The sequence below is a fragment of the Triturus cristatus genome, chromosome 6 (genome assembly GCF_964204655.1).
Source record: "Triturus cristatus chromosome 6, aTriCri1.1, whole genome shotgun sequence".
NCBI classification, from domain to species: domain Eukaryota; kingdom Metazoa; phylum Chordata; class Amphibia; order Caudata; family Salamandridae; genus Triturus; species Triturus cristatus.
In genome coordinates, this window is record NC_140589.1 from 25,024,365 (window position 1) to 25,036,928 (window position 12,564).

General features: G+C 41.0%; 1 protein-coding gene across 1 annotated transcript in view; it reads left to right on the forward strand.

Moving 5' to 3' along the window:
• Window positions 1-12,564, forward strand: part of LOC146813668 (solute carrier family 22 member 7-like) — a 249,057-nt gene that overhangs the window by 134,427 nt on the left and 102,066 nt on the right. The window contains exon 2 of the mRNA XM_085610166.1: window positions 6,730-8,013. Coding sequence (XP_085466292.1) covers window positions 7,540-8,013 — 474 coding nt within the window. The 5' untranslated portion in view covers window positions 6,730-7,539. The remainder of the gene's footprint in view (window positions 1-6,729; window positions 8,014-12,564) is intronic.

Consider the following 12,564-nt stretch of genomic DNA (forward strand, 5'->3'; position numbering starts at 1 on the left):
GGCAGCTCCTCTGCTAAGGCGAAGGAGCGACGCCCCACTGCTGTACGCAAACTAAACAAAGGAAAAATAAAATGATAATAACCTTGGGTTATTATCATTTTAGTTTTCCCGTTGCAGCGTCTCTGTGGGGCGGGGCTGCTCTCAGTGCAGGGGGAGGAGTGGTTTGCACTGTCTATGAGAGCATGAGTGCTGGCCGGCCCTCTCGGGCCTCCCAAAACAGTAATGCGCACATACTGTGTTTTCCATGCAGCCTGCGCGGAGAACATGCCCACCCCTTGGCTGTGTGCCGTATCACAGCGTGCAGACCAAGCACAATGCTGCATTTCAGTGTTTTGATTGGCTACATGGAGCCTGGGAGCACTGGTGCTTCCTGTATGTCCCAAGAAGCCAGGAAGAGGACGAAGAAGAGGAGGCGGCCGGCCGACCGCGCACCGCAGCCTCGCCACATCTCAGAACTGACGCATCACCTGTGCTGCATGACGCATCTTCTAAGCCGATCCATTCAATGCTCCGCGACCAGGATTTAAGGTACTTTGTTCAGCGGGCCTAACTGGGTGCCTGTAGCTGGCCTGCGCTCCATCGCAGTTGGCCTGAACTTGTGACTTTGTCTTGGTCCGGCATGACCAGATATCCTTCAATAGTGCTTTGTGCTTTTTGTTGCTATTTTTATTTATAAACTTCAAAATGTAATATCTCTAGTTCTACTAATTGGATTTTTGTTGTTTTGCTCTTGTTTTATTTATTTAAGTCAGATCTATTTTCCTAACGTGTTGTGGTATCGTTTGTGTGGGGACTTAAAGTGTTGCAAAAATACTTTACATTGCCTCTAAAGTTTAGCCTGACTGCTCTGTGCCCAGCTACCAGAGGGTGAGCACAGGTTAATTTTGGGTTTGCCTGCCTCTTACCTTGACTAGGATTGCGGCTGCTGTTTGACATGGCCTCATACCCCAGTCAACCAACAACCCAATTTCTAACACCGATCATTTGCAATGTTTTAGGGGTTAAGCACATAAAGTGCTTTTCTCTGCCTAGAGGACTAACAATTGTCAGTAATCCAGATCCACAAATGCAAGCAATATAGGGGAACTCAGACAAAATGGATTTTCCCACGGCGGGTCTCAGTTTTTATGCTTTAGTTTCACTTGGTGGCATACTTGCACTCATTGCATTTAGGCAGCATATTTTACAAGGACAGGCGGTGGCTTTCACAGCTTTTTAGGTCTGCCCTAAAGACACCTTTAACTGTCTTACCAGCCTCATGATTTCCCTAACATTTCATACAAGAAATTCATACGCATAAAAGGGCTCCCAATCAACACTCTTACACCATTGGTCTGTTGACATGCCACTCGTAATATACACTTTGAGTGACAGCATTTTACTGTTGCACATTTACACACACACCTAAAAAAGCAGTGCCCCAAAACCAGAAATTGTTTGGCACTTGCACTTCCCAATGACTGGCATTCCCTTTGTATAGTAGGGTTACATCAACTATTTTCATAACTCTCAAGACGTATTTATTCCCCACCACAAACCAGATTTAGGAGGTTTGGTTATCCTTTAAGCACAATTAATTAGAGTAGCTAAAGTGTATATGCAGATCTTTAGGTTAAAACCACAAACCACAACCCCACAGGATTGTGATTGACATTTTAACCACTGGAGCGAGCCCTCTTGTAACTACTTGTGGAACTACTTCACCCCTGTTGGAATTCTGTACCAGCGCTGTCAATATGCAGAAAACACTACTCTGAACACAAAGGCAAAGCTCACAACCAGTGAAATATAAACAGCCAAAATAAGCTATCGAAATTAACTTGTACTGACCAGTGAATAAAAGTTCCTATAAATAGTAGGGTGTGATTACCCGAGGGCTGCTAAAACGGCAAACGCAGCTGCCTGGAAGAAAAGAGCAGCGCCAGTGGTGGCACAGCGGCACTCCCGTCTATGGAAAATACTCTCTAAGGCAGAGGTCTTCACATTTTTTTACTCTGAGCCCCCCCTAAGCAAAATGCTTCGAGGTCAAGCCCCCCTCCAAAACTTTATGGCAAGGATTGGGGGAGCGGAAGGGGCATGGCTGCGTGCAGGGAGCGGGGCTTATGAGATGATTTCAGGAATACTTTTTCTATAGCTTATGAACCGCACCAAATATGAGACTTATAAAACAGCAAATGCATCAAACAAAAACTGATATCCCAAACAAACTGCTCCCCATAATTGGGGTGTTGTGAGCCCCTCACACTCTTTGACCCCAATGCAACTACACCTGCTGCACTAATGATAACTGCAGTCCTGAGTAACAGGCTATCTCCTCTGCCTCTTTAACCTCTTCCCCTCCATGATGGATCATCACCTCGGTCCTAATGCTTGAAAGGACAATAAGCTCTGATGCCCCTTTTTTAAAGGTAGACAGTCATAATTGTGATGCAGTGGGCCTCCCAAATCCCTGGGCCCCAGTCCTGCTGCATCTGCTCCTTTATGATAACCAGCAGTGGCCACTTACACACTTGGCAGCAGTACCAGCTTCACTAAGGAATGTCCCTTAAAAAAAAACAAGAAAAAAACACTTATATTGTCCCCTTCTTTGGGGTATCTCTCTGAAGAAGTGGTTTCTGGCCATTTGTAAACACAAAAATGAGTCCCCATGCAGTGCTCCCTATTCTGGGCCTACTCTTTGACAATATCCATGAATCTCGCTCCTTTCCTCTGTTTCCTAGACCAGTACTGTGAGGCCCCAGGGGTTGAGAGGATTAGGGCTCTGCATCTGAATGTAACCCTCCTGGCCTTCTACCTGCCACCCCATGGACTCCGCTTTCACAAAAAAACTGACCCTGAATGGTTAATACTGACTTTGAGATGCCTCTGCCTGAAATCGAAGAGTGTGGTGATAGTGCAGAAAGTTAAAAAAGAAACCAGCCTTCTTATCAGCCATAATTGATTGAGTCACTTAAAGCCAGGGCCACTGGAACTATGAGTTTCTGCAGCAGCAGCGTTTCCCACATAATTATCAGTTTACTGCATTTGCTACATAATCTGCAGATTTCAACAAAAAAAACTTGATTCTAGCTCAAACGGAACAAAAGTTACTTAAAGCGTGACAAAGTGTTCCGGAGCAGTGGAAAGCCCTTTGCAAAGATTGACTGGTAATCTTGTAGTTGCTTACTGCTGTATGTGGGTGTTAAACTGGTACTAATGAGGTGAAATATTTCCCCTGACAGCGTTACCATGAGTTAAAATGACAAAAAATTAAGTAATGCTAACCACAAAATGTGGTGCATTGTGCCGCATAATTTACCTTTTCTTGCTGCATAATTTAGTCAACCGTGCCGCATAATGTTGTCCTCTTCTGCTGAATAATTCTGGTGGATCTGCTTATAGCTTTATGGTGGCAAAGATCTATTCTTTTTAAGATGTAATGTAAAGGAGTTATCAGCTGGAATTTGGAATAGTGGAGACACTTACAAAAATGTCTGCATTAGATACAGTTTGATTACTTATTACTAAAAAGTACATTTTGTAAGAACTTGTTTTATCTCAATCACTGCATCATTTTGCAGCAGACTAGCTTAGAGTATGTGAATAATGATTTAAAATAATGACTTACATATTCACAGTGCTTTCTGCCACAGGCTGGGACCTCACAGCACTATAAACAGGGCCATTGGAATTGTGCGGCAGGAGTATGGCAAATTATGCAGCATGGTTGACTAAATTCTGCAGCAAGCAAAGGCGAATTATGCTGCATTTTTTGTGCTAGCATTACTGCGCTATTTTGCTATTTTTACACTTGTTAACATTGTCCTGGCCTTTATTGCCCCTCATAAGTACAACATTAACACCCACATATAGAAATAAGCAGCAGAAAGGTGACCAGTCAACCTTTAGAAAGAGCCTTCCACTGTGAGGTAACATGTGTTGTGCATTTTTTAATCGGCAAATTATGCAGCAGACGATGGATTATGTGGCAAGTGCGGGAAAACCATAACTATGCGCTGTGAGTGCAGGGTGAGCGTGAAAGTGAAGGGTGAGAATGAGGAGTGAGTTGTCTGAATGCAGGGTGAATTCCCAGACACTTGGAAGTTAATCAGCATGTTATTGACGGGGCGTAGGGTTTCAGATATAAGTTGAACAATTGCTATTATGGTATTAATCAGGGAATCAAGGGTGAAGGAAATAAATAATGTGCTGATCCTGCAACAAACTTCCAGTCTTATGATTAGGGTTGCCAGCTCATTATTTTGATGTCCCAGACGGTACCAAAATAAACAGTCACCTAAAGCCCTATTTTCAGCACTTATCTGTGCGTACTTCGAAAAGCAAATATAAATCACTTTTAAATGTGTTCTAGGGCTGCCTGAATGATTCATGGCTGAAAATAAAAGGAACAAACAGAAAGTCACATTACAAATGAGTACATATGTTTTTATTTAAGACTCCATTTAGTGTCAAAGCAAGGTCTTTGCAGGCTCTTTAAACATACATGGCTGGCCTTTTTTTTATTGGCAACCCTACTTTATATTGCTTTTCATGAAATGCATTCTCACACTACAGCAGTAAATGTAAAATACAATGTATAAATAGGTAGAGTGGGGGCCGAGGGGGTACTGGAAACAGAAAAAAAACTAAGCCTCGGTAAGCAGTTTCTAAAGGTATGTAAATATGCAAATGGTCTTTAAAGACCTGTGAAAAACTCAGGCGTGCCGGAGATAAGATACCAGACACTGCCCAGCGAGCCCCCAGCAGCACACCCACTGACCTCTGGCCCCACGGCACTCTGAGGGCTTCATAGCCTGGAAATGCAGCAAATAAACATCCCTGGCACTTCCAGGCGTCTTCATTTACATGTGCTTGCAGAGGCCTTTGCGCCCCCCTGGGAACCCATCCACGCCCCCCCAGGGGGGCGCGCCCCACAGTTTGAAAACCTCTGCTCTAAGGAGAGGCATGCAGACATCTTTAGAGATGCCTACAAGAATCTTGAATACAGCTGGGGTCCATTTGTGACATACCTAACACAGGGTTGTCCGCTGGCGGTGTACCCACCCACGCGGAGAGGCATGCACCTGTTTCAGTTTTAGATCAATCCCGGGTTCACTCACAGGTCTCCCCATCCTGCCGGACACTTGGCGACCTATCATCGCACCTACCTATTCCTTAGGGCCTATGCCTCATTTCCCAAGCTGCACAATACACATAAATAGACATTGCGGTTTCCAGTGCTTCTCCACCACCATTGTTAGGGGGAGGGAAACAGGAAGGGGGGGACAGCAGGGAAGTGGTTATAAAAACGTTACAAGGTAGGCGATTTAATGGAAGGGACTGTGATTGACAAGGTGTCTAGTGCTAGATATACCCACGTATTGAGATACTGTGTCTTTAGATTCAGAGGGGATCGTGGGGAATGAATATATGATGCAATCCCTTTCCTCTTTATGCTTGTTATCAATAAACAGGGTTTTGACAAAGGAAAATAAGAAATGTATTGGGCTCTGCAATTTCGACTATTGTTAGACCTGTCGCCTTAGGGTGGTCTTCTTCAAAACTTTTTCCTTCCTCCTCCATTTTTCTGATCGCATTTGAGCTAGCCTTAGGACTCTGTGCACTTTACCACTGCTGACCAGTGATAAAGTGCACGTGTTCCCTCCTTAGCATATGGTGACATGGGCGTATCCCCAATGGGCACATTTTGAGTCTGCAGCAATTCTTGTGCCATCCACTTCAGTAGCCCTCTAAACATGTCTCAGGCCTGTCACTGCCACCTATGTGTGCAGTCTTTAAAGTGCCATCTACTTTTAAGTTTTACATGTCCTAGTAGTGAAAAACTCTTACATTCGTTAACCTTAACCACTATACCTAAGCCCCAATTACATGACTGATCCTTAACTACTGGAGCACCATTTCTTCGCTCCTTGCAGCAGAATGTCATGCTGGTGTAAACTCACACCAACTGGGGTAGCTGTCTAGCTCCTGGTGTATGGACATGAAGCCTGATCATGGTTCGTGCTCATTACTCCTGTCAGTCCTGATGATGGCCTAGTAATTTCTTCAGGGCCGAAACGCTGTTGATAAACAGGAATTGTGTAACCAAATTTGATTAAATTTGTGTGGCAATTGTTGTAACATTTTGAGCAGAATGTCACCTTAAAAAATCTGTTTTCCTAGTTCTGATTGTGGCTTTTTAAACCTCCGCACGTGTTTGCACTTACTTTCTTTGTACACACTGTCAGTCCTTGTCTGAGCACTGATAATATATGAAATATATTTGAGTTTTTGACTGTGTCATCTAAATAATCTGTATGATTTGCCGTTGGTGTTGCTCATCCAATACATGCCGTGGAATAATATTGGTTCGCGCGTACTGTCATATAAACCACATATTGAGCACACAGTCAAAACTGGTCTATGTCGGTATGTTTTTTGTCCATTGATTGAAATATTCCTTGAGGATCCATTTTTGTTAGTGAATGCACCAGGCCCTGGTTCCAGAGGGTCATTGGGCGGCCTCTGTTGTTTGTAAGCTTGTTTTAATAGCAGTCATTTCACCTGAGTTCCTAAATCTGTGGCTGACACTTTGAATTCTATTTAGTGTCAGACAGGACAGTACCAGCTGTCAGTGTGTGCAGTATTTTACTTTGATGATTGTAGATGTTTCTTGAGAGTATTTGATTTTTCTGAAGAAAGATGTGAAAGTAAAGTAATTCACACATATACATGTCTTTCACCCACCAGGAACGTTCTTGCAAACTCCCGGCGTGTCAAGTTGACAGACTCTCAATTAAGAATCAGCCCCTGCCAGGACCAGTCCAAGCGAAGTCCCAGAACCTTCAGTGTATGGACTATTGGTTGAGCCTCTGTATCCATTAGCGCGTGGTCAACCCCAAGGCTGTGACCCCATGACTCCTGCAACCCAAAGGCTCATGTGACTCAAAAATTCAATTTCCGTGTGTGAGCTTCCTCTTACCTCAAGCTTCCGGTGACCTCCAAGACTCCTTCCAGACCCTAGGTGTCTTATGACTCCACTCCTTCTAATGACCCCTGAGCAGTCAGGGACCCAAAGCACTCTGAAGCTTAAGAACCTCTTTGAGACCCAGTCTCTACTAACTCTTGGGGCCTCTTTGAGCCCCCCTTTTATTCCAGGGCATCCTGCTACCCTCATGACACCTCCTGAGACTTCCCTGAGCTGCCTTTGAGACTTCTGATGTCCCCTCAGATTCACAGAGACTCTGCATCTCCTCCCAGACTCTGGCTCTTTACTCAGACCCTGAACCACTTTTTAACATCTATATCTCCCAAAATCCTCCCCAAGACCCTGGTTTTCTCCTCAGACTCTGCTGAGACTCCAGTGCTCTACTTAGCCTGATCAACCCTCCTGGCCCTCCTCTGACCCCTGAGACTCCTCCCAGTCACTACACCTCCTCTGAGACCGTAGCTCTCTGCTCAGACCCCTCCAAGCCCCTGAACCCTGGCTTATCTCCTATGAACTGATAAGGTTAATCCGTGCACCTTGCATGGTGGGTCAGTCTCTCTGTAGGAGGAAGTATGAAGTTTGAGGATCTCATCTTAGAGGTGGGTGGTTTTGGCCTCTTCCAGATCCAAATACTGGTGTTCCTTATAATCCCTCAGATTATTTTGCCCTCACATTTCCTGCTGCACAACTTCCTCGCAGCGGTGCCCTCTCATCATTGTGCCCTTCCCAACCAAGATGGATTTAGGAACCTCACAGAGGAGGATCTGCTCCTCGCCAGCATCCCCAGGGAGCCTGATGGGACCTTCAGCTCCTGCAAGATGTACAGGGAGCCCCAGTGGCACCTGGTGCAGAACTCCCCCTGGAGAAGACCCATGGACTACATAGGGGGACCACCCAACACCTCCTCCTGGGGATCACCCAATACCTCCACCTGGGGAACACCCGATGACTCCACCTGGGGAACACTCAATGAATCGGCCCTGCAGAGCTGCAAGCATGGCTGGGACTACGACCACTCCCAGTTCACCTCTACCATCGCCACCCAGGTAAGATCTCTCCGCTCACACTCTGACCCACTGTTGCATGATGTCCACTTCTGGCAGAAGATCTCTCCAGTCCCTTGAAATACAAGTGATATTTCTTAAGTTTGATAATGGATTTTTATTGAGATAAATATGCAATTATAATACAAAAAAAATAAAAAAAATATTCATTGAGCATATAATCACAGGTGTAAAATACATAACACCATCAGGAAGAAACATATTAAATACATAACCATATCAGAACAGTCTCTAAAAAGATCTAAAGGCATAAAACAAATATTATTAATAAAGAACAATTCATGGAGTCTTAGGCACTTCTTCAGTTCGAGGATTGTGTATTTGTGAATTACGGGCAGACCTATTTAAAAAAGTAGTTATAGGTAGCCATAAGAGATCTCTTTTAATTGCAAGTGTAACTGGATAAACATATGCTCTATCAAGTCTGTGGTTGCAGCAAACTCCATACCACCATGCTTGAAAAGATACTTGAGATGCATCCTTCCAAGATTTCGTAATTTGTTGAAAAGCAATCGCCAGAAGTAAATCTACTATAAAAAAATCTTTGGACTGGGATGACCAATGGTCGGAAGTACTACCTAGAAAAGGTTTCATGAAATTAAATGGGACTTGTGTGTTAAAAATAGTATTTATCTGTTGTCAAACTCTCAATCAAAATTCATAAATAAGAGGGCATTCAAATAACATGTGCTTAAGATCTGCTAAGGGTTGAGAACAAGACCAGCAATTAAAAGGAACAGCAGAATCTATTCTATGTACTGTAACAGAAGTGATCAAAAGTCATTTATAGAAAAAAAAAAGTTTGAGTTGTATTAGCCGCTCTAGAAGATTTCCTTATTTTGTTCCAAATTTTATTCCTTAAAGGAGTGGAAAAAGTGGTTTGCTAATCGAGTTCCCAAAGATGTTCTACCTCTGTTTTATCTCTATCTTCAGGAATAAGTATTAGATACTTATATAATTGGGATGCAGACAGTAATACATCTAATAACTTATAAGTATGAGGAGATGAGGAAGAAGAGTGTGTGAAAAGAGGATTTACTTTTCGAGGCATGTAACCGGATCCGGTAAAGAAAAAAACGACTGTACTACCACAAAGAGTAGGCAAGTTCGGCTCTGACAAAACCGATGAATCCATTTAAAACCTCTAGACTACTAATCCTTCCAAAACATTATTATATTATTTATTTTAATAGAAGTGTTGTACCAAATTGATGAGTTTAAAAATTGATCCTTAGGAGTTTTGTAAGAAATAAAAATGGGGGAGAGAATCTTAAAAATCAGAAGAGATAGGGATGATGGTCCAGAAGTAAAAGACAAACACTCCATCAGTGAAAAAGTGAGCAAAAAGGATTTCTCAAGATCTGTCCATAAGGGAGGGACTACAAAATCATTGTCTTGTAGTAAAAGAGAGGCTTGTTTGAGGCAAAAGACCAAGTGATATTTATGGAAGTCCGGAAAGTTGACTCCCCCCATATGCTTTGGTCTTTTAAGTTTATGAAGCAACATCCTGGATTTTTTACTATTCCATAAGAAATTAGATCAAATGGAATATACTTTTTTGTTTTGAGATTGGGGGAATATTACAGGCATATTTGAAATATAGAATAATTGAACTGGTACAAGCATCATTTTGATTGTATCGAGACGACCACACCAAGATAAAAATTCCAATGGGATGTAAGTGCAAGTAGGACTGTGTGCAACGCTTTAAAGCTATGGAATCTTTAACAGTATCAGAGAACCACATACCAAGATATTTAATCTTATCTGGATACCAATGAAAAGAAGATGAACTGAAATCAGCATGAAAACATAAATTATTTAGGGGAAGAATTTCACACTTATCAGCATTTAATTTATAGCCTGAGACAGACGCAAAGTTATCTACCTCTAATAAAAAGCTGGTAAAGATGTCTGTGGAAGAGAGATAAGCAAAATATTGTCAGCATAAACAGAAAGTTTAAAGTTGAGTGTCCCCGTAAGAAAAACCTGTAATTCGTGGGTTAGATCGAATCTTTATTAAAAAGGGTTCCAAAGCAAATATAAATAATATTGGAGAGAGTGGACAACCTTGTCGTACGCCTCTATAAAGAGGAAGAAATGGGGACAAAAGACCATTAATTAAAATAAAGGACATGGGAGAAGAGTATAACAGAGAAACATAGTTAATACATTTTGGACCAAAACCGAATCCAGAAAGCAAGGAGAAAATAAAAGACCAACTAACTCTGTCAAACACTTTATCCGCATCTTAAAGAGACAGCTGCCAAAGAATAATTATAAGATTTGGATTTACTAATAACATTAAAAAATATTCAAATAATGTCAGAAAGATGCCTCCCTTTAATAAACCCACATTGTTCTCTCCCAATTAATTGGGGAAATAACTTATCCAAGCGGAGAGCTAAGATTTTCGCAAAGATTTTATCATCTAAATTAGTTAAGGAAATTGGGAGATAATTCTTACATAATCGATGGTCCTTATTGTCCCTGGGAAGAAGACATATAAACGCCTCTTGAAAAGAACCCCCGATACTTATAGAGAGGATATAAAATAAAGAAAAAGTTGGTGTAATTTGGACAAGAGAAGTGAAGAAAAATATGAATAAAATTCAATCATAAAACCATCAGGTCCCGGAACTTTGCCACGTTTAATTAAACAAATAGCATTAGAGATTTCCTGAATTTGAATATCCTCTTCCAATATAGAAAAATCAATGCCATGATGTGAAGGCGAAGGAATGGATGATAAATAATGAAAAGAATCTTGGGGATCAGATTGAGATTCCGGGGTATAAAGGGCCTGATAAAACTTTGTAAATTCCTAAAGTATATCTTAATTTTTATGTATATTCCGATTAGTGGCAGTTAAAATAGAATCTATTTTAGTAAGTTGTTTTTTGATTTTAAGATAATTGGCAAGATGTTCCCCCACTTTATTCAGACCCCCATAATATTTTGCACTAGATTTGAGTAGAATAAGAGTTGGCATTCTCTGTAGAAAGTGTATTAAATTCAAATTTAGCAGTCACAAGATCATTTAAAATGTGTTTAGAGTGAGAATTATAAAAAGAGTGTCCTAGATGCTTGATACGTGAGTTAAGTACTTTCAATTTATTGGAAGCCGATGTCTGTTTCTGAGAAACAAAACTGATAATAAAATCTCTAGAAGCGGCCTTGAAAGCATCCCAAATAATCTGAGGAGATAGATCAGGAGATTCATTTTCTTAAAAAATGAGTTAGCAAATTGTTTAAAAGTGTGTGTAAAATGCTGATCTAGGAGAAGAGAATTGTTAAATCTCCATCGTTTCGTTCCCTGAATAGGTGGAAGGAGTTCTAAATCCAAGGTGACTGGTGCATGATCAAAAATCAATATGGATCCTATATCAGAATTGATAACGTATTGAGCAAGAGCATTAGAAATAAACATATAGGGGCCGATTCACAGAACTAACTTAAGACAAAATCCTAAACTTACTACTTTTGGTATTCACAGAAGTTAGGATTTTGTCTTAAGTTTGTCTTAAGACAAACTTAAGACAGATTTAAGACAGTCTTAAGACAGACTTAAGACAGTCTTAAGACAGTCTTAAGACAGACTTAAGACAGACTTAAGACAGACTTAAGACAGTCTTAAGACAGACTTAAGACAGTCTTAAGACAGACTTAAGACAGACTAAAGACAAACTTAAGACAAAATCCTAACTTAAGTCTGTCTTAAATTTGTCTTAAGTCTGTCTTAAGATTGTCTTAAGTCTGTGTTAAGACTGTCTTAAGTTTGTCTTAAGTTTGTCTTAAGACAAACTTAAGACAAAATCCTAACTTCTGTGAATACCAAAAGTAGTAAGTTTAGGATTTTGTCTTAAGTTAGTTCTGTGAATCGGGCCCGTTATCTATCCAAGGTTGGGAATAATGAACAGGGGAAAAGAAAGTGTACTCCTGACGTGTTGGATTGCACAATCTCCATGCATCAACAAGAGATCATTGGGATATTGTCGATTTAAACTGGGGATGTATTTGTGACGGTATAAATCTAGTTTTGGATCTCCTGTCTATAATGGGATCAAAAACCATTTTACAATCCCCTCCAACAATCAAATAATCATCAGTATAAGTCATCAATTTTGACAATACTCCCGGCCAAAAGGAACTATATGGTTTAGTAGGTGCATAAAGATTAACAATAGTTAAAGGAATTTTATCAATGAGTAAGGAAACTGAAACCCATCTGCCTTCACAATCAACATCTTGGGCAAGAGTTTGTATAGTGAGATGCTTATGAGCCCAGAGAAGCAAAACCATGACCAACCCCTTGACTTTTAAGTTTAGATACTACTTTGTCTGAAATATGTATTTCCTGCAGCAAAACAGTATCACCCTTTAAGTTGGAAATATGAGACAAAACCATTTGATGTTTTATAGGAGAGCAGAAACCTTTAACATTTCAAGAGATAAGTATTAAAACCATCTACAATACAATAATAATTTCAGAAATATTAAAACAAGCAATAATAACTAGTATTTTGGGAAAAC